The sequence below is a fragment of the Vanacampus margaritifer genome, chromosome 3 (assembly GCF_051991255.1).
Source record: "Vanacampus margaritifer isolate UIUO_Vmar chromosome 3, RoL_Vmar_1.0, whole genome shotgun sequence".
Lineage (NCBI taxonomy): Eukaryota > Metazoa > Chordata > Actinopteri > Syngnathiformes > Syngnathidae > Vanacampus > Vanacampus margaritifer.
The window spans coordinates 1,867,995-1,887,342 of record NC_135434.1 but is presented as its reverse complement, the minus strand read 5'-3'; the positions used below and the strand labels follow the sequence as shown (position 1 = coordinate 1,887,342).

General features: G+C 39.8%; 1 protein-coding gene across 5 annotated transcripts; it reads left to right on the top strand.

Moving 5' to 3' along the window:
* The first annotated feature begins 166 nt into the window (after positions 1-166).
* On the top strand, positions 167-19,248 carry slc39a14 (solute carrier family 39 member 14). 5 transcript variants are annotated; one of them, XM_077560463.1, is made up of 9 exons: positions 167-401; positions 8,913-9,247; positions 9,919-10,096; positions 12,028-12,197; positions 13,698-13,820; positions 14,888-15,058; positions 15,403-15,643; positions 16,766-16,950; positions 17,104-19,248. In XM_077560463.1, the coding sequence occupies exons 2-9, from the start codon at positions 8,939-8,941 to the stop codon at positions 17,254-17,256; spliced, it is 1,530 nt and encodes a 509-aa protein (XP_077416589.1). In that variant the 5' UTR covers positions 167-401; positions 8,913-8,938; the 3' UTR covers positions 17,257-19,248. The 5 variants fall into 5 exon arrangements, with proteins under 5 accessions (XP_077416589.1, XP_077416587.1, XP_077416588.1 ...); XM_077560461.1 differs by having other exon boundaries at positions 8,909-9,247; XM_077560462.1 differs by having other exon boundaries at positions 167-406; positions 8,909-9,247.
* The last annotated feature ends 100 nt before the right edge of the window (positions 19,249-19,348 follow it).

Below are 19,348 nucleotides of genomic sequence, written 5' to 3'. Positions count from 1 at the left end.
TTATAAATTTTGCCAGCGCCAAGAAAGCCTACAAAAATCTATACATTTCTGGGTGATTATCATATATATGTACAAAATGTAAACATAATATATTTTTTCTTTTGGTGTAGTGTGTTGCAGTACCCGAGTAAATCGCTCGGGGCGTACCTGTGACGTCACGCCGGAAAATAAATCCAGCGCTGTCCACCAGGCGCCTTTGCTCGCTTCTGAGCATTTCAGTTCAATGGGGAGAACAAGAGAGAAAATGAAGCGGCGGTGTCATACTATCACTGCTATCTGACACATTCCCACTCCACCCGTCGTTCGCCTGCAAACTGAATGTGATATCGCCGGCGTGACAGTGGGACGGCTGCCGTGGACTGGAGCTGACGTCAAGACTGCTCTTGTGGCAGCATCCGCGGGTAAGGTAGGAAAGCTAAAGAAGGACTGGAAGCTAACACACGGTACCCGCTCGCCAAGCTAGCCGCACAACGCCACAGAGGGGTCCTGTAAATTAAAATTATTATCATTTTAAGCCATCGCGTCGGGGGGGGAAAACAGTTTAACAATCGTGATAGTTGTTAACGCAGGGACGACTCTTTCAAAGGCGGTTCCTTTTTGTTTCAGTTGGAGTGCACATCAAAAGAAATTACGTGGATGTCCAGATCAATTCCATCTTGTCATATTAACCAAACTACAGCATTAAAAAATGCAGCTGACTATTGTCATTAAACGTCTCCTGAAGTAAAGTTTAATTAATGAAAAATCTAAGGATATAACTATTGACTTAACAGATGGAAATTATTACAAATCACACAAGTTCATTTGACTAAGTTGGCTGTTGTGTAGTGCTATTCAAATGTGTAGTGAACCTCAAACTGTACTGCTCATGTTACTTTAGATAGGGCTGGGCAAAATGGCCCAAAAATAAAATCTCGATTTTTGCAGTCATTCAGGACGATTACGATTTTAATCGATTTTAATCTTAATAAACCCAACAAATGTTTATTTAAAGGTTTCATTTATTCAAAAATAATTCCTGTGCAAAATGTTAAGACAACAATAATGTATACTGATTCTAATTGAGTTTTAACATAAATTTAACATTCATAGTTTGTAGTTTGTAGTGTACAATTAAGTAGTTGGTAGCTATTGCAGTGTTTCCCACACCTTGTTAATACTTGGGCGGGCCACCCAAGTAAATGGCCGCCACGTGTCACGACCAGATATACCGCATGTAACATTAGAGAAGACGCAAGTAGCAGAACTGGGGCGCCATCCTTTTTTAAACTTTTGTAATTGTTGTACAAGTGGAAAAAAAACTTTGCAAACTCGGATAGACGAGCCATTTGTAGACGAGGTCAAAAAACAAACTAAACAAAAGTGTAAGTACTTATGAGTACGAGTACAGGCATACAACAATTAGAATTATCGGTAAATAATTATGTAGTTTATTTTAGTAAAAAAAAAAATCATTATCATGTTATAATTGTATTATTTCCCTCCAGCCGTCTTCTGTATCGCTTTTTTTTTTTCTGTTTTGCAGAAAAATATATATTCAATTATTTGTTTCATTAATATTTACTTAATGTATTTGCAAATAATAAGTTGAACAAATATTCCATGAGAAATTAATGCAAGTTAATTATCCAATTGTAGGTTAAAAAAGATGAATGAATGTAACAAAAATTACAAGATGAGTTTATTTTACAAATCTTATTATATTATCAATCATTCATGTTTTTATCAATTATTTCATGAGATAAATTATTAGAACCAAAGCAGCAGTTGTATGAAAAATCTGATGAATTGATGCAAAAAAATATTCCAGTAGAAGAAACCAATACTGTTGTTGTGAAAAAATAATGTAATGATGCAAACAAATGACCGAATTTGATGATCATTTTACAAGTAATGAAATTAAACGGCCTCTTGAGGTCTGCATGGTGTCTTTTACCTGTGGCCCTCCGAGGTGGTGGTGGGGGCGATGTCTAAAAGCCTCTCATTTAACCATGAGTGTTCCTTTGTGGGGATGACAATGTGTTTGTTGAAGCGGCCTGGCGGGTAATGACAGTCCTGCTGCTGATGACCGCAAAGCTAGCCAATAATTAAGGGGGTGTCACTCAATCACCTGGCAGCCCACCAGGATAAAAATGAGATGACGAGCTGAGGATACTCTATTGTGAGAGTTTGAGAATTCCGTCTACACTTGCTGGCATTGTCTTACGTCTGCTCAGAACTTGTTTGGTAGTGAACATTCCCATCTTAAAATTGTGACTATTCCTTTCCCGCGTCTCATTGAATTCCGCGCAACTAGAGCGACTCGACCTGGCATCAAACCTCAAGGTAGGAAGGTTTACGATCACCTTCGCCTAAATTGTTATTCTTGTTTGAAGGCAAATGCGATGATTGACATTCCTGGCTATGGAACCTTCAAATTTTAATGTATTCAATGTACTTTATGTATTGTTAAAAAAAAAAAAAACGGGCAAAAGAATGTGACTATTCTTATATCAAACTTTATAGCTTTTTGCTTGGGCGGGAAACAAAACAAGTCTCTGTATCTAAAAATACCTCCATCCCATGAAAAGTACAATTTTATTCTCCTCGAGCATTTTCTGAAAAGTGTGACTTTTCCGAAAGAAAACCCTAAGACTATCTAAAATATCTTTGCATGGGAAAAAAAATCCCGTCTTATCTAGATGAAAAGTAAAAACGTATTTACACATTTAAGATGGTAATTTGTTTCCTGTAGTCTTTAACCTTTATTTTGGAAAATGTTTTATCTCAAACAATTAAAGCTTTTTGGCAGAATACAGTTAATAAATGTATTATTTATTCTCAGTGTTATTACTTTTTTCTGTAACCTTTCTTTCTTTTATTACAAAAAAAGTATATCTTAGTGTTACGTGTTTGTCTGAACGAGTATGGGAGAAAAAAATGCTAATTAAAATGTCTTTTTCCAAAATACACAAGTGTTTGCTTTGATCAAAAGGCAAACTTTCAACTTTATTTTTGTAGGATTATGACCCAATTCCTTTAAATGTGGCGACTTTTATCTTTTTGCTTAAATAAAATCAATCAAATGGATAAGGGATGCCAAACAATGTTTCTAGTTTTGCGAGGTATCTAAAAAAAAATCTTAATCACATATATAATCATACATTGACATTATTTGCTCAATATATTTTATACATTTATGATTTTATCGTAGTGTCATTCCTTTTTTCAAAAAGAATACAATTTTATTGACTAAACTCATGTAGCACTATAATTTTTTAAAAAATAAATAAATACAACGCCCGAGAACATGAGTTTATCTAATTTTATCCCAGTGAAAAGTCTGACTTCATTTTTGTAAGATTAAAAATGCATTCCTGTATTATTAGGATTTTTATCTTAAAAAAGAAATAAGACAGTTTAGCTTCAGAATTTTTTTTTTTAAGAAGTATATATATATATATATATATATATATATATATATTTAAATCATGACTTTTTCCTAAAATTGATCAAACATTTTGTCTTTGAAAAACGTGACTTTGTGAACTACAGCATTACATTATAAAACTACTTTTTCTACATACACGTAACTTTTCATGAATGACCCGCTTCAGCTGTCATTTTTTTTGCAGCCACCTGCTTCAGATGCTGACTGAGCTGAAAGAAAAAAAATTTTGTTTGGAAAGTTTGGATTGTTGGCAATTTAGAGACATTTATTATTTTTCCCGTAACCTGACATAGTTCGACGTCGGTCAGGGTTGGCCTTTGCTATGCGCTTTTTTCCTACCAGTGTTGTTTAGGTCGGGTATCTGAACGCCGACGATTGCCAGTCTGGCATCAGCATCCGCGTTATCTGCTGCGCCGCTCTAAACAGGCCTTGGACTCTTGAACGGTCACATGCAAGCGGACACGGTGACGGCGCTGCAGACATTCATGGCATGTTGCCGTCATTGTTGTTGATTGGACGGCAATTCAAAAAAGCAAACAACGGCTTTTCTTCTCATAATTGGAATTAAAATAAATAAATAAATAAAGCTGTCTTAACTCTTTGACTGCCAAAAACGTTAAATAACGTTTAGTAAAATCCTACAGAGGAGTGCCAAAGACTTTAAAAGACGTTTGTTTCAAAACAGAGGTGAAACTAACCATTTTCTATTGTTAATTACTGGAAAACGGAATAAGGTAGAAACAAACTTTTTTTTTCTGATGAACGATGAGAGTCCAATATTTCATTTGGTAGTATGTGTGTTTCCATAGTCCAAACACATAATTTTCTGTGGACCTTGAAAGATCAGTCAAAATGCTTAAATCGACTGGCACCCACGGCATCCCTTTTCTGAAAACGTCTGGCAGTCAAAGAGTTAATCTCAAGAGTACAATTTATTTCTCCTCTTCTTTTACTTTTGGCTTGTCCCGTTAGGGGTCGCCACAACGTGTCATACGTTTTCATCAAAAGTATTCCCATATTCCTTTTTTTTCCTTCTACCCAATAATACTCTTTCTATGACCGTATTTATGGTATCATTAGCCGTACTATATTATTAGGCGTAATTGCGCAACATTAATGACATTATGGAAAGAAAATTACTCTGGCCTCTGGCTCTTGTCCCCAGCTGACCTTGTAATGTTTTTGTTGTTTTTCGAAGCGTGCCCTCACCAGCGTCAGCAGCTTAAATGTTTTGATTCTTCCAGTGATGGTTGCGGTATTTTGGCCCCGTCCAGTGGTACCGGTTTGACAGTCGTGTTGAAGAGCCTTATCGTTGACCCGAGAGATATGGTTGATTAACATCAGTGAGATGCGTTGTCGGGCTGTCGTCATGGCGAGCTATCGAGCTCATTGCACCGCATAAACGGCACGAGGGCGCTCAAGTTCTTATTAATCAATCTAATTAGGAAAATGGAAATGATTAACCAGCATAACGCTATATATCTCCACAAGTGAATACTACAAGTACATAGTTGTCAGCCTTCGCATGTGTTTTCAGCAATTATGTGCAAACTTGTATAACGTCTTTAGAAACAAATCCCTGAATTCACTTCACACGGTCTTTACTTGGCGCGGTTGCCGGCATGTCATTTGGAAGGTATGTCTGTCATGATTTGATCCACAAAAAAGTCTTAAGAAGCTTTGCCTGAAAAAAAAACAAGTCTGTCAGTCTTGTAGTGTCGTCACAATACCAAAATTCTGACTTTGGTACTTATATCTACATAAAAATACCTTGATACCGTTATAATACCATGACAAAAAATATGAGTAAAAAACCGACAATACAATTTAAAATTCATTTTAAATAAAAACAAAAAATGCCCAACCAGTTATTTGTATAACTACTGCACTATTTACAACTAGAGGTTATTACTAGTGGCAGACACTATTAGTATTTTTTTTTTTTTAAAGCATTGACTTTTTAAAACAACGGTAAACAGTTTATCGGCCCATTCCTATATCAACACTAGTTCCTTGTTTACCTTCGGACTTGTTTAAATAAAAGAAAATCTCACCCGAGGCTTAGCTCTAAGTGTCCTCATATTCAAATAAACAAGTGGAACTAAGAAAAATCAAGATAATGCTAGATTAACAATTGGTCAGTTTACTTGTCAATTTTTTGGCGGCACGTAGCAAGAGCAGTCACACTTAGCCTACTCAGCAAACAGTTTCATTGATAACATTTCTTTAGTTGACAGAAACATCCTTACAATGGCACCCATTTAGCCAGTATAGCAAGTCTCACAAAACGACAGGTTTGCATTGATTGCATCAAAACGATCAAATTCAATTCTATGGCAGCCCATTTAGACAGTAAAGAAATAAAGAATTGGCTTCAACTAAAACTTGTTCCATTGCTTTACCTTAAACAATCACTTATCAAAAATAATGCCTTTCTATTCTACAGGCAACTCGTTCACGTGGCAAAATATACACGACCTAGAAAACAAGTTGAAATGACACAATAATCGGATATGGAGGAATAACCTCCATAAAATCACAGACCAAAAAACAGGAAAGTTCAATTCTGTGGCTGCCTTTCTAGGCAGATAAGTAATACTTGGCCTACACAACAACATTGTATTGATCAAATTCCCATCAAAATGACAGGCAGTTTAGTCAGACAATTCATCAAGTACAAGCTGGCGTATGCAACAACTGAACACAAATTACCCACAATTGACCTTAAAAATCAATATTGAAATAAAGAATTATGCCTGTTCTGTCATGCAAAACGTCTGCAAACAACAACACATTTTCCACACTTCCAAGCTGTTCATAGGTTTTTACGTTGGATTAGGATGAGCCCAAGACGGCAGTTACCTCCGTGCTCTTTGAGTCGCATGATTTACACCCGTACGTCACAAAAAAAAAAAAAAAGAGAAAAAAAAAGCCTAGCCCCAAAATTGCAAAAGTGCATCCGTGCTCTATAAATGTCCTTGAAATGGCCAAGGAATGCTCCAGTGTGGTTGCAGAGGAGGAGCTTTGACTCTGTGCTTGACTTCGTTGCCTGAGCCAAGCGGGCGGCCGCTTCACTCTTCGGCTGGCGTCCTTGTCGACTCGCCGGTGAGTGGCACCTTTTGTCTCTCGCGTCCCTCCCGGTCCTACCCGCTGAAGCGGCGAGACCACCCCCACCCCCATCCCGCAGCGTGAGCCTCTCGCTTGTCACCGAATGAGCCTGTTTGTCGAGCATGAATCAATGTTTCATATGTTTAAAGTGAGCCTACGTATGTGTGCTCGGTGTACGTTACCTTTTGGCGCGGGCCCAAAATGGAGGAATGTGCGTTTTGTGAAGTGAGATGTACGGTGGAAAGATCAACAATGGTTCCTCCCGCCCACGTCACTCAAGACACACTGTCAAGTGCAGGAATGCAATTGGATAGAAGTGTAGTAAAGTATTCTAATTATAAATTGGAGCTCTGAGCGTTCAGTTTAGAATTTTCTTGTAGCACTTTTTTAGTGGGCTGAATTGATTTGGTTCACTGAGTCAAGTTCGTGGACTTCACACGCACTCAAGTGGTACACGGCCCAGAAAACGCAGATTTGGATAACTTGGTTTATATTGAGAGAAAAAAACAGACTGACCAGATTTTGGTTATTGACCCCCGAGCCAGTGGATTCCAAAGAAGTGCCATAGACTCAGGCAGGGCTGAAATTGGACTCCTTTTCAGCCCTGGAGTTTCATGGCTCAGACCGGTCCACTTTAGTGCCAAGGTTTTAATGAAGATGTATAATTATAAAGATATTAGTCTATCAATCAATATTTATATCGTATTTGATCAATGCATGTAGATCACAAGAGATTGAGAATCTGTTCAGGTCTTCTTTTCTTTTTTTCTTCTGAAAAGTACACCTTGAATTTCCAGTAATGTACAGTCATGCATGTGCCCTCTCCTGGCTTCATGCAATCAATCTCACTGGATTCGCTCTAAACCAATCAGAGGACGCAAAACTGCTGACGTCCCCTGAGGCCTGCAAGAAGAAATCCGATTGGTTCGAATTTTGGGGGGGAAAAAAATGTAAAAAGCTCATGTTGAACAGAGCTTGCAAAACTGTGTCTGAAGGCCTTGGAAACCTTACGCTGGTATAGCAACACACAAAAGCTGAAATTTGATTGGACAAAAAAATTAACTAGAGCTGCGAGTAACTACAAAGGGCCCTCATAAGTCACAACCCATACATGTCAACCCATAAGGTTTGTCCGTATATCTTACGGATTTTTAAGTGTTGCAAAAGCATACGGCGTATTTGGAAATGAATACGGATTTAACTGTTTTCATGAAAATAATAATATTAGTATATATTGCTTACCCTTTTTAAATTTATTTAGTATTTACTGTCGGCTACGTGCTACACGTGTGCATAAGCTCGATTTAAACAACAACCGGTCACAAAATCTCGTCTATCGCGCGAGACTTCTAACAGTTTCCTGACATGCGCAGTTAAGAAATTTGTGTTAGCGCGAAAATTGCGAGTCGTTCGCAGTGGTTGAGAAAATGGGGGACAGGCCGGCCAAAAAAACAAGATACACCAGACGTTTTCGTTCGGAATGGACGGATTTATTTAAGGTAATTGGTCCGTCAAAACTTGGAGAAGAGTATGCATCATGTTCGCTTTGTTGACGGGACATTAAGGTTGCGGCATCTGGCATTTACGATGTCAAAGAACATTTGAAATCAAAGTTGCACGAGAGAAATGTGACGCAACAAAAAAGTCAACCGTTCCCTGTGATATTTAGAAATCTGTTTTTTCTTTGTGCAATAAAATGTCATTTGGAACAAGATACTGTCAATGTCTTCATATAAGAAAGAAAGTAAGGTAAGATTAATGTTATTGCATGAAACAGCTTTAGTATTGATAAAACTGACATAAGGATTTTTATGGGAAAATAAGGATTTTATGGGTTTGTAATACAGGTGGGACCAAATTAGGGTTGACATGTATGACAACCACGTTGGGGTACGAGCACCTTGGGGGCACTGTCACGTAGGACAAGAACCTAGGCTGGTTGATGATTCTTCCCAATTTTCACAAATCGAGGTGAAACATACAATTGGGAATACTTCATAAAAAAAAAATGAAAAAATGCACTATTGAGCTATTTATTGAAAATTGCCCAAGAAATGTGTCAAATATTGATGCTCATGACAGGTCTGACGTGTGTGCAAAGTTTTCGCCCATGTTTAGACCCTCAAATACAGCAAACAATGCATTGCTTCGGCAACATCTTCAACATCTTAAGATGGAAGCCCTCACCCGGGCATATTTTGTATTGGTATTACACACAAAGATTGCTTTAATATGTGGTTGCTACTACTCCTTTGAAAAGTTTTGTCTTTGGTGCAGAGGGTTCTGGAGCCTCAAAACCTTTGCAGCAAGAGACAATTGTACTCATCATTGTGAGATGATACATCTCTTCTCACTTTCCCCTTCTTCTAGGCAGATAGAAGTCCAGCCAGCGCAGCAGCCATGTTGACCGTCTGCCGCCATGACCGGACAGCGTCCAGCATCCTCCCATCACTGCCCATCTCGGTCTTGGCTTTATGCTTGCTGCTTTGTCGAGTAGCGGCCCAGGAGGGCGTTCCGAGTCCTGTTCAGTCCCCAGCCCAGGTCCTCAAGGACCTGCTGGCCCACCACGGTGACAACGGCACCATTACTGTGCCACAGCTTCGCTCCCTTCTTGCGCTTCTCAGCCAGGGCCGAGGCGACGCCAAGACGGATGCGGTACGGCAGGATGCGACCCCCACGGCCATGCCGACCAAACTGAACAACTCCAAGGTGAGAGCAAAGGAGAACTGGATGGTTCCTTAACTCTTTGACTGCCAAAAAACGTTAAATAACGTTTAGTAAAATCCTATGGAGGAGTGCCAAAGACGTTAAAAGACGTTTGTTTCAAAACAGAGGTGAAACTAACCATTTTCTATTGTTGATTACTGAAAAACGGAATAAGGTAGAAACAAACTTTTTTTTTCTGATGAAAGATGAGAGTCCAATCTTTCATTTGGTAGTATGTGTGTTTCCATAGTCCAAACACATAATTTTCTGTGGACCTTGAAAGATCAGTCAAAATGCTTAAATCGACTGGCACCCACGGCATCCCTTTTCTGAAAATGTCTGGCAGTCAAAGAGTTAACGAACTCGGTGCATGATTCCAAGTTTGTGTCGATTCGTGGACTCGCCGGGAATCAGCACACATTCAAATGTCTTGGCTCCCTGAGTAGGGTTAGCGGACCCAACAGAAGCACCGACGCCGCATATTTCTCCGGCTTAACGTCGCTGAGGATTGTCCCTACGAGTCTGAACCTTTAATGTACTGCCAAGAACACAAAAGTGATCAGGTCGAAGGTCATTCCCAGTTCACATGACTCGAGGTCCTGTATTTACCACTTACCCGCCCATCACAGTCGTTTAGTGGTTCCTTTTTTTTTTTATTTGTTTGCGTTTTGCAGTGCTTGCCGGAGGAGACGCTGTCCATCTACAGCATGGGCGAGCAGTCTCGTCTGGACGGGCCGGGCTTGCAGGAGTTGTGCCCCACCATGTTGCAGCAGCTTGATGCCGGTGCGTGCCGAGCTCACAGTAAAGACGAGCTGAGCAGCGACACCTCGCCGAGGCCCACGGATGCCGAAGGTACGACATGATACAGGTTTTAATCTCAAGTCTCTCGCGGGGCAAGGTGCATCCAATGAATGAACCCCAATCAATTAAACAACAAGATTTGGACGGTACTTGAAAATTAAGTAATGCGATTAATTATGATTAAAAATAAATTATTGCCTGTCACCCCTAATTGTAAGTCATTAACCCTCCTCCTCCCCATAAAAAAATTAAATAGAAGACAGTGTATGTACGTGTATTTTCATTGGACAGCACAGAAGAATGAGACACAATGGAAATAAAAGCACAATATGAAGCATATAAAATATTACATCTTTTTTTATTACATGAAATATGAAGTCTCCTTCTTCTGTGTGGCAAATGTGTCACTTATTACTGTCCAATAAAAACAACATATCTCGTCCAGATTTCACATTTGGGGTCATCTTTTGAGTTTTTCCGGGAGATATACATTTACAAGTTTCACCTTTTGGTATGATGAGTTTTTTAAATATATTTTTTTAGGTCTCACACTGGAAACTGGAGACAGCTTATTGTCTTGTGTATTTTTTCTCCTCATCTCACTCTTTACAGTCTGCAACTAACATGACCCAGTACGTTTTGTGTTGACAATGAAGTACATTAATCCCCCCCCCCCCCCCCCGTCCCCCAGTGTGGGGCTTTTCTTTCCTGAGCGTGTCCGTGGTCAATGTCTTCGCCCTCACCGGAGTCTTCGTCGTGCCCATGATGAAGACTCGCTACATGAAGCACGCCTTCACCTTTTTCATCGCGCTGGCCATTGGCACGCTCTACTCCACCGCCGTCCTGCAGCTGCTGCCGGAGGTTTGATGTCCCCACCCCCCTTACATCCCGCGTTGGTTACACCTCGCTAAATCGCACAAAATGCAGGAGAGCTTCACGCAAGAGTTGCACACAACATTCCCTCGGGCGCCTCGCTTTTTTCCTTCCTGTCTTTGTTTGGTCAAAGGTGGCGCGCTGCACGGGTTTCTTTCTGTCCTGCTAGTGCATTGTGTGAACCCCCCAACCCCCCCCCACTGGGTTCTTCATTTGTGCATGAATGGAAGTCTGTCTGCTGCTTTTGAGTACTGGTAATTAAGGATAATTTGCGCCCCCTTTTTTGTCTACAGGGCCTTAGGTCAGAGCATGGTGCAAACACCTGAATGGACAAACACAGTGATGCGTTTGTGTGTGTGTGTGTGTGTGTGTGTGTGTGTGTGCGCCAGTAGCCCCTTTTACACACTTTCAAAAATTGGCCTATCGGATTTGTCAGTCTGTGCCTTTCATGCAGTAACTAGCCAAGTGGGATATTACCCCCCCTTTTTGCCTGCAGGGTAAGAGTTGAAAGAGCTAGTCGGCACGTCAACGTTGCCAGTCTGCAATGACAGTTATAGCTCAAAGCCCATTAATTACAAAGCCAAACAGGATGTTTTGGCATTGACAACAGACGCCCCACTGAAATCAACGGGTTGTTGGTGGCTGCAGCAGTGCCTCAAGCGCGTGAAAATATTTGACTAAAAATGACATTTGGTCACAACAAGCAAAATGTGCAAGTCTGTCCTCTCATGTAGTACGAGAAATAATGTGGCCATCTGAAAAGGCATCCGAATCCTCACGTCGCTGTCTTTACCAAACTTTGACAGGCAGTGTGAAAGGGGCTGCTGTGTGTTTTTAAATTCACCTTCCTTTCCTAAATGAGCAGAGTTGAACCGTGGAATGGGAGATGCACAATAAGCCTGCCGTGCCTCTGAGGACGCGAAGGTCGCTCATTGACCTGCCCGCTGTCACTGTTCTCGTTTCCCCTTCAGGTGGCGGTTCATCCAATTCCATCGCTTAACTCATTCCACTAACGACCCCTCTGTCTCTCTCTCTCTCTCTCTCTCTCTCTCTCTTCTCCCGCCTATTCCTCCCTCCGTCTCATCTCCCCTGCTGCGGTCGCCGCTCAGTGTGGGGCTACGGGTTCCTGTGCGTGACGCTCATCTCGCTGTGCTCGCTGGTGGGGGCCAGCGTGGTGCCCTTCATGAAGAAAACCTTTTACAAGCGTCTGCTGCTCTACTTCATTGCGCTGGCCATTGGCACGCTCTACTCCAACGCCCTTTTCCAGCTCATCCCAGAGGTAGCGGATTACCATTACCGAGCGAGACCTTGTCAGTGTTAATCTAATATTACACATAGTGGAAGAATAGTTCATAGAAGCAGTAGTATTAAGTCGCGTTTGTGTGCCTGGTAAAAAAAAAAAAAATCTGTATCATAACATGTTTTATGTATTAACTCTTTGACTGCCAGACGTTTTCAGAAAAGGGATGCCGTGGGTGCCAGCCGATTTAAGCATTTTGACTGATCTTTTGACTGATCTTTCAAGGTCCACAGAAAATTATGTGTTTGGACTATGGAAACACACATACTACCAAATGAAAGATTGGACTCTCATCTTTCATCAGAAAAAAAAGTTTGTTTCTACCTTATTCCGTTTTTCAGTAATCAACAATAGAAAATGGTTAGTTTCACCTCTGTTTTGAAACAAACGTCTTTTAACGTCTTTGGCACTCCTCCATAGGATTTTACTAAACGTTATTTAACGTTTTTGGCAGTCAAAGAGTTAAATGTATAAAAATGTACACGTTGCACTAAAATTTTTATCAAAATAATGTTATATGTCGCAATCTGAATTTACACGTAGAAAGTAGCATAGAAATATTTCTAAATAGTTTATGCCGCCCCATAAGCAAAGCCTACATGAATGAATACATAAATAAACGTACAGATCTAAAAACTAACTCTTAAAACTCAGCACTCTGGGGTGCAAAACTAGCACAAATAATATTTGCTATATTTTTTCCCTTATGTTTTCCCTCGTCTTGACGTACACGTCAACATCCTGATTCTTTTCCGCTTTTCAGACGTGCACGCGATCTGTGTAGCTGTTGTATTATTTTCTCTTTGGCACCAAACATTTTTTAATGCTTTTTTTTTGTGGCTCATGGTTGGTTGCTCTCTGCTGTAATTTGGTGCCAGACAGACTTGCGTTAAAAGCATACGGTCTACACCTAAGCACTCATTCTTGTGTTTCGCTGCTTTATATATATATCACATTAGCTTAGCGGTTAGCATGGCTTCTCCGTCGTCTTCTGTCAGCGTCACATAGTTAGTTACTCCTTTTCCTCCTTTTAGTAACAACAATGCTAATTTGTCAAAAGTGTTGCTTATTTGCCGTCTTGTGGCGGCCGTGGCCGTTGTGTCCTTGGGCAAGGCACTTGACACACTCCAGTGCTACTCACACTGGCGTATGGAAGGTGCAAATGTTGTGGTTGGTCGGAGGGCCCGTAGGCGCACACTGGCAGCCACGCTTCCGTCAGTATCTTACCGCTGCCACAGTGTGAATGTGTGAGTGCATGAATAATGTATTCATTCCAGTGTAAAGCGTCTTTGAGTGTCTAGAAAAGCACTATATAAATCTGAGTTCATTTAGCATGAAGAATAAAAGATAGTGAGTCACGTAGCTGTGAAAGAGTAGTGGTCATGACAGTTGTCATAAATCACCCTGGACTAACTTTATTATGTCACTAAACACGTTGTTGTTGTTGTATTTATTTTGTTTTTTCTTCTCACATGCCAGGCCTTTGGCTTTGACCCCATGGTCAACTTTTATGTGTCAAAGTCTGCTGTGGTGTTTGGAGGCTTTTACCTCTTCTTCTTCACCGAGAAGATCCTTAAAGTGCTCCTCAAACAGAAAAACACAGTGAGTGACATTCAGTTCTAATTACGGGAAGAATTTCTGTTTTGAGGCCGAACGGTGGTGTCGTGGTCGCAAATGGTAGCAAAAATAAACTCATAATAGGCACATTTTTTACACGAGCTTCTATAGCCACAACTCAATGATACACGGGATGGCTAACGGTTAGCGAGCTAAGAGCCAGCCGCTAACCTGAGCACACAACCACCAACTCTGCACTCTCATTCGCTGATTCCCTCACTAGGCCACTCCCCCACCGTCTGAAGACACACACACACTCCGTCACAGATAGTGTAAAAAAAAAAACATAAGGATGGTGCTTCCAAGTGAACAACAATAACATCTGCACATTTTGTTTATAATGCAAAATCAAATTTGATCTGATTAATCAATGGGATAATTGGTAGGATCGTTGATTCTAAAAACATTTGACTGCTGTGGCCCTAGTTTGCACGTCTGCCTCACGGTTTTGAGATTCACTTGCTATAGGCTTCATTTTACCTGCAAACCAAATGAGGATAAAATGAAAGAAATACCACACCCTTGACTGGTCGCCATCTAGGAAAAAGGAACATCAGGAAAGCAGCAATAATGGATTTAGGTGTATGGCGTCACCGTGTAGTGACTACTGCCCGCAACATCAGATTAATTAAGCAAGGCACATTGACCTGCTAATCCATCCATCCTCTCAGACTGTTGACCAATTACTGTAATCCACAGTTGTCTCTAGTATGAGTCGGTGGTGAAAATCCAGTCAATCCTAGAAATTGCTTCTGAAATAATGCAGCCAGTTCTTTAAAAATGTAGCCAAAATATTGCTATTTTCTACAATACACAGACAAAATAATCCAGAATTGTGCAGAGAAAGTTCTGGAGAAAAACATAATTTGGTCACCTCAATGAAGAGGAGAGATGAAATGATCCACCCCTAAAAAGATTGCTGATAAAAGAATCCACAATCACTTCTGGGGATTAATTTTACTGTCTAGACAAAATTCACACTTGTGTAAATGATATAATCCAGATTAAGGGAGGTTCTTCTCTTGACTCATGACTGGTTGTCCGCCTATCAGGGTCACGGCCACAGCCATTACTCCAGCGCAGAGCACTACTCTGCGCCCGACAGAGACATGGAGGAGGGCGAGAAGCTCCAGCAGAACGGGGAGGTGAGCAGCGGCCATACGGTGGGCAAAATGGACGCCGGCGAGGGCGAGCTCATGCTGCACCCATCGCAGACCCCGCAGGTACCGCTTCAAAGTCTACAACTGCTTTTTTTTTTTTTTTTTTTTTGCATTTCGGACTCACACAATCATTTGATTTTACACTCAAGACTCACAGAGTGCATAATCCTCAAGAGTGCAGGCAATGAATCCTGAGTGTAACTCCTGAAATGAGCCTAGAAAAAAAATCCAGAGTTACTAATGAAATCTGGCGTCACAACTAGAAAGATTGTAGACAAAATAATCCAGAGTCACTCCAGGAAAGAGTGTGTCCAAAACTACATCTGGAGCGATTCTGATTCCGAAAGAGTGTCGACGAAATAATCCAGAGTCGCTTCTTGAAAACTAGTTGAATCTGTCAATCTCAGGACCCGCCGAGCGCGGATGGCAGTGGGCGGGCCAGCAGGAGTGGCGGCAGTGGCGGCTGCCATTGGCTCAAGGGGACGTCGTACTCTGACATCGGCACGCTGGCCTGGATGATCACGCTGAGCGACGGCCTGCACAACTTCATCGACGGCCTGGCCATCGGCGCCTCCTTCACCGCCTCCGTCTTTCAGGGCATCAGCACCTCGGTGGCCATCTTGTGTGAGGAGTTCCCTCACGAACTGGGTGAGTTATTAAGTTTGTCGCTGTTATATTTGTATACATTTATACAAAATTAAACAAACATTGCATACATTTTAAGTGTCAAAATTAGTGCGTTAATTTTGAGTTAATTTAAAGTTCCTTTAATGCCACTAATTGTTTGAACGTGCGATTAATGGGGAAATGAATTCCAGTCGCAATGAAGCGGACACATCCAGGTCAAAATTTAGCAGTAATAAATGAAAAAATAATGCATATATTTGGAGACTGGGGTCAAGTTGCATTTTACAATTTTAAAAATGTGCAGAATTTCTTTGTGGTAAAGATTAGAAATCTTTTAATATGAAAACGTCTTACAAATGTAATTATGCCATCTAGTGGCAGAAAAATGACCAAAACAAATCAATATCACACTTTTTTTTACAGTACAGTACATCTCTTTAATGCTTACTAAATTTTATGAATTATTATGAAATTACTGTATCAATGACTAAAAGATGCAGCCGTATTTCTATTAGTTTAACTTTTTTTCCCACTTTTATGCTAACAAGAGTATGAAAACTTGGGGGGGGGGGGATTATTGTATATTTAAAACAAATATAAAATTTGTCATTAATCCTAAATTAACTATTGAAGTCATTTGAAGTAACACATCACATTACTGAGTCACTAATAATAGTTGTGAAAGTCTTTTTTTTTTATTTTGCATAACTATTATACTGGCCCCTGGTGGCCAAGACTAGTACACCAGAAGGAGTCTCAATATTATAGCGTTTTATTTGTATTGTTAAAAGAACAAATTATTATTTTTTTTATTATTTATTTATTTATTTTCACCAGAAATTCAACATTATGGCTGTGGAAATTGGAAAATATAAGATCAATACAAATATTTATATTTTCTTCACAACTGACAAAGAAATGGTAAAAAAAAAAAAGAACAAATCATAAATGTCTCCCCAAATTTCCGTCTATCTTGTTACCAGTGACGTTAATGCTACCTATTTTAAAGTCACCCACTTTTCAGTGCCATTTACGCTTCTTATTTTTTAGACAAACTGTAAACGGCACCTAAGTGGGACTGAATTCAATCACTCACTATTCATTTTTCTGCCAACTTTGACGCGTATCCTGTCCATCCTGCAGGCGACTTTGTCATCCTGCTGAACGCCGGCATGACCATCCAGCAGGCCCTCTTCTTCAACTTTGTGTCGGCCTGCTGCTGCTACCTGGGGATGGGCTTTGGCATCCTGGCCGGAAACAGCTTCTCCCCCAACTGGATCTTCGCCCTGGCGGGAGGCATGTTCCTCTACATTTCTCTGGCGGACATGGTCAGTATCTACCTCACTGATTTATTTGCTTATGTAATAATCCAGAATCAATGCAATAAAAAAGTTGAAATGCAAGAGAATCCAGTGTCAAATCTAGAAAGGGGGCAGATGAAATAATATAGGCAGCTGACATTTTTACCCCCCGCCCCGCAGTTCCCTGAGATGAACGAGGTGAGTCGTGAAGAGGAGGACGCCGGCGGCAGCAGCTTCCTGCTCACGTTCGCCATCCAGAACGCCGGCCTGCTGACGGGCTTCGGCATCATGCTGCTGCTCACCACCTACTCGGGACAGATCCAGCTAGCTTAGCCGCCATTTTGCTTTCCCAGACGTCATGTGACAGACTGATGACGGCGGGCGAGGAGCCTCCAGGAAGTGATGAGAGCAAACGGTTGGGTTACTGCGGCATTCTTCTTCTTCTTCTTCTTGGGTTTCAGCTCTCTAAGCAAGCAGACTGTTTGTCTTTTTTCTATACGTGATGAAGAGGTGAGAGGTCAGCTCCTCTTCCGTCTTTAGAATTGCAGTAAAGCTTTCTCTCTGTAGTTATAAAGAAGCTGATTTAATGCAACGGCGCCACCCAAAGAATAGAAAGGTTTCTCCTCATTGTTTGTTTCCACTTGTTTATTTCTAAATGAAACATTAAAGCTCTTAGCGGCTAATGCGAACAGCAGTATCAACTTGTTTTAGACTTGACGTCATTCTTAGCTACACTATGCGGCGTGTGCGTGTGTTTACCGAAAATTTGTATGGAGGCCAAAACTAAGTAAATGTATCAAGTGAGATCTCAATGAATTCAAATTTCAGTAATTAATGTACTTGTCCATTCAATTAATTTCAATGTATGTATTATTTATGAATTATTTTCCCTATCACATCATTTTTTGTATTCCCATAATTCTAATTAAAAATCATCCCAATTCTTGTTGATTATCAACATGAATTTTATTATAAACAATAATGAGGTACATTTTACAAATTTACATATGAAAATTTGATAATTATAATTTGATATAATTCATTCATTTGCATTTAGAATGTCATTGTGAATATCAAAATAATGAATTTATAATTCATTGTAGGAATTAATTAATGTATTACTTGTTATCTTCATTGTTATAACACTTAATAAATTTAAATAATCATAAACAGACAATGACTCCATAACGTCACAGTTTACGTAATTAGTTTCCGCACATTTTGTTATGAATGAATTCAAATGTGATTTTATTGAAGTGCCCATTCATTCAGTCATCAAATAATTAGAAAAATCAACTAAAGGGTAAAAAAAAAAATTCCACACTTAAATGAATCAAAGTCAATTGAATCAATTATTACAATTTAATCCATTTGTGTTTATAAAATTGCCTATTATTTCTTTAATTTTGGCGCCAATAAAAATATATATTTATTGGACTTGGACTTGAGGCGAAGACGCGCACACACACACACACACACACACACTTTTGTTGCTTTCATGTGTTTTTTGTTCAATGTTTGTTTACTGGGCTGTGTTCTTGACAAGTTAATTTCCAGAGAGTTACTGATGCTGTTACATATTTTAGCTGCAGCAAATCATGTAAAGAAGATGCAGTATGACTTATCAGCGGGCCCGACCAATATGCATTTATTATTTTTTTTTGCCAATTCTAAGATTTGGCAGAATAGAATTCAGGTAACCGATTAATCAGCCAATTAATTTAGAAAATATATACTGTAACTTATTTTTTGGTTCCGCTTACAACAATAGACATCTGAATTACATGCAGAGCATTTGACTGTTTGGCAATATTTGGTTTGAATGCCATTATCTTTGTCTTATGTTGTAATGTGATAATTTGGTAAATGAAAATCTGCAAAAATTGGCTGATGAATCAGTCGGGCCCTAGTAGAAAGTGGCATTCAGGTAGTAAATAAATTATGAGCTCAGCTCTATTGTTGCTGCTTAAAAATGTACACGGGAGATTATTTATTACTTATTTTATGCATTTTACAGCAACTATGGAAGCTGGACATTCTCTTTCATTTCCTTTTTTAAATTTTGGACTAATGTTGAGAATTTATATACTACGTTTGAAACGGTGAAATACGATGTGTGTAACAGGCCTGCATCACACTTTGTGTTACTGTGAATTCCAATCAACTGGATCGATTTGTCACATTTGTGATCATGCGAACCGTTTGAAAGCAACAGATCTTGTTGGTGTGTGTTTCTGTTTCTGTTTTTATATACGTTAAAAAAAAATCAAGACTGTACTATTTAAGATGACTTTATACTTGACCAGTAAAAGTACGTTTTTTCAATGCTTGCGTCTGATTTATTCTATTTTATTTTGAACACATTTTAAAGTGCAGACATGCATTTGTGTCTATGAATAATTATTTTAAACTTTTCACTTACCAT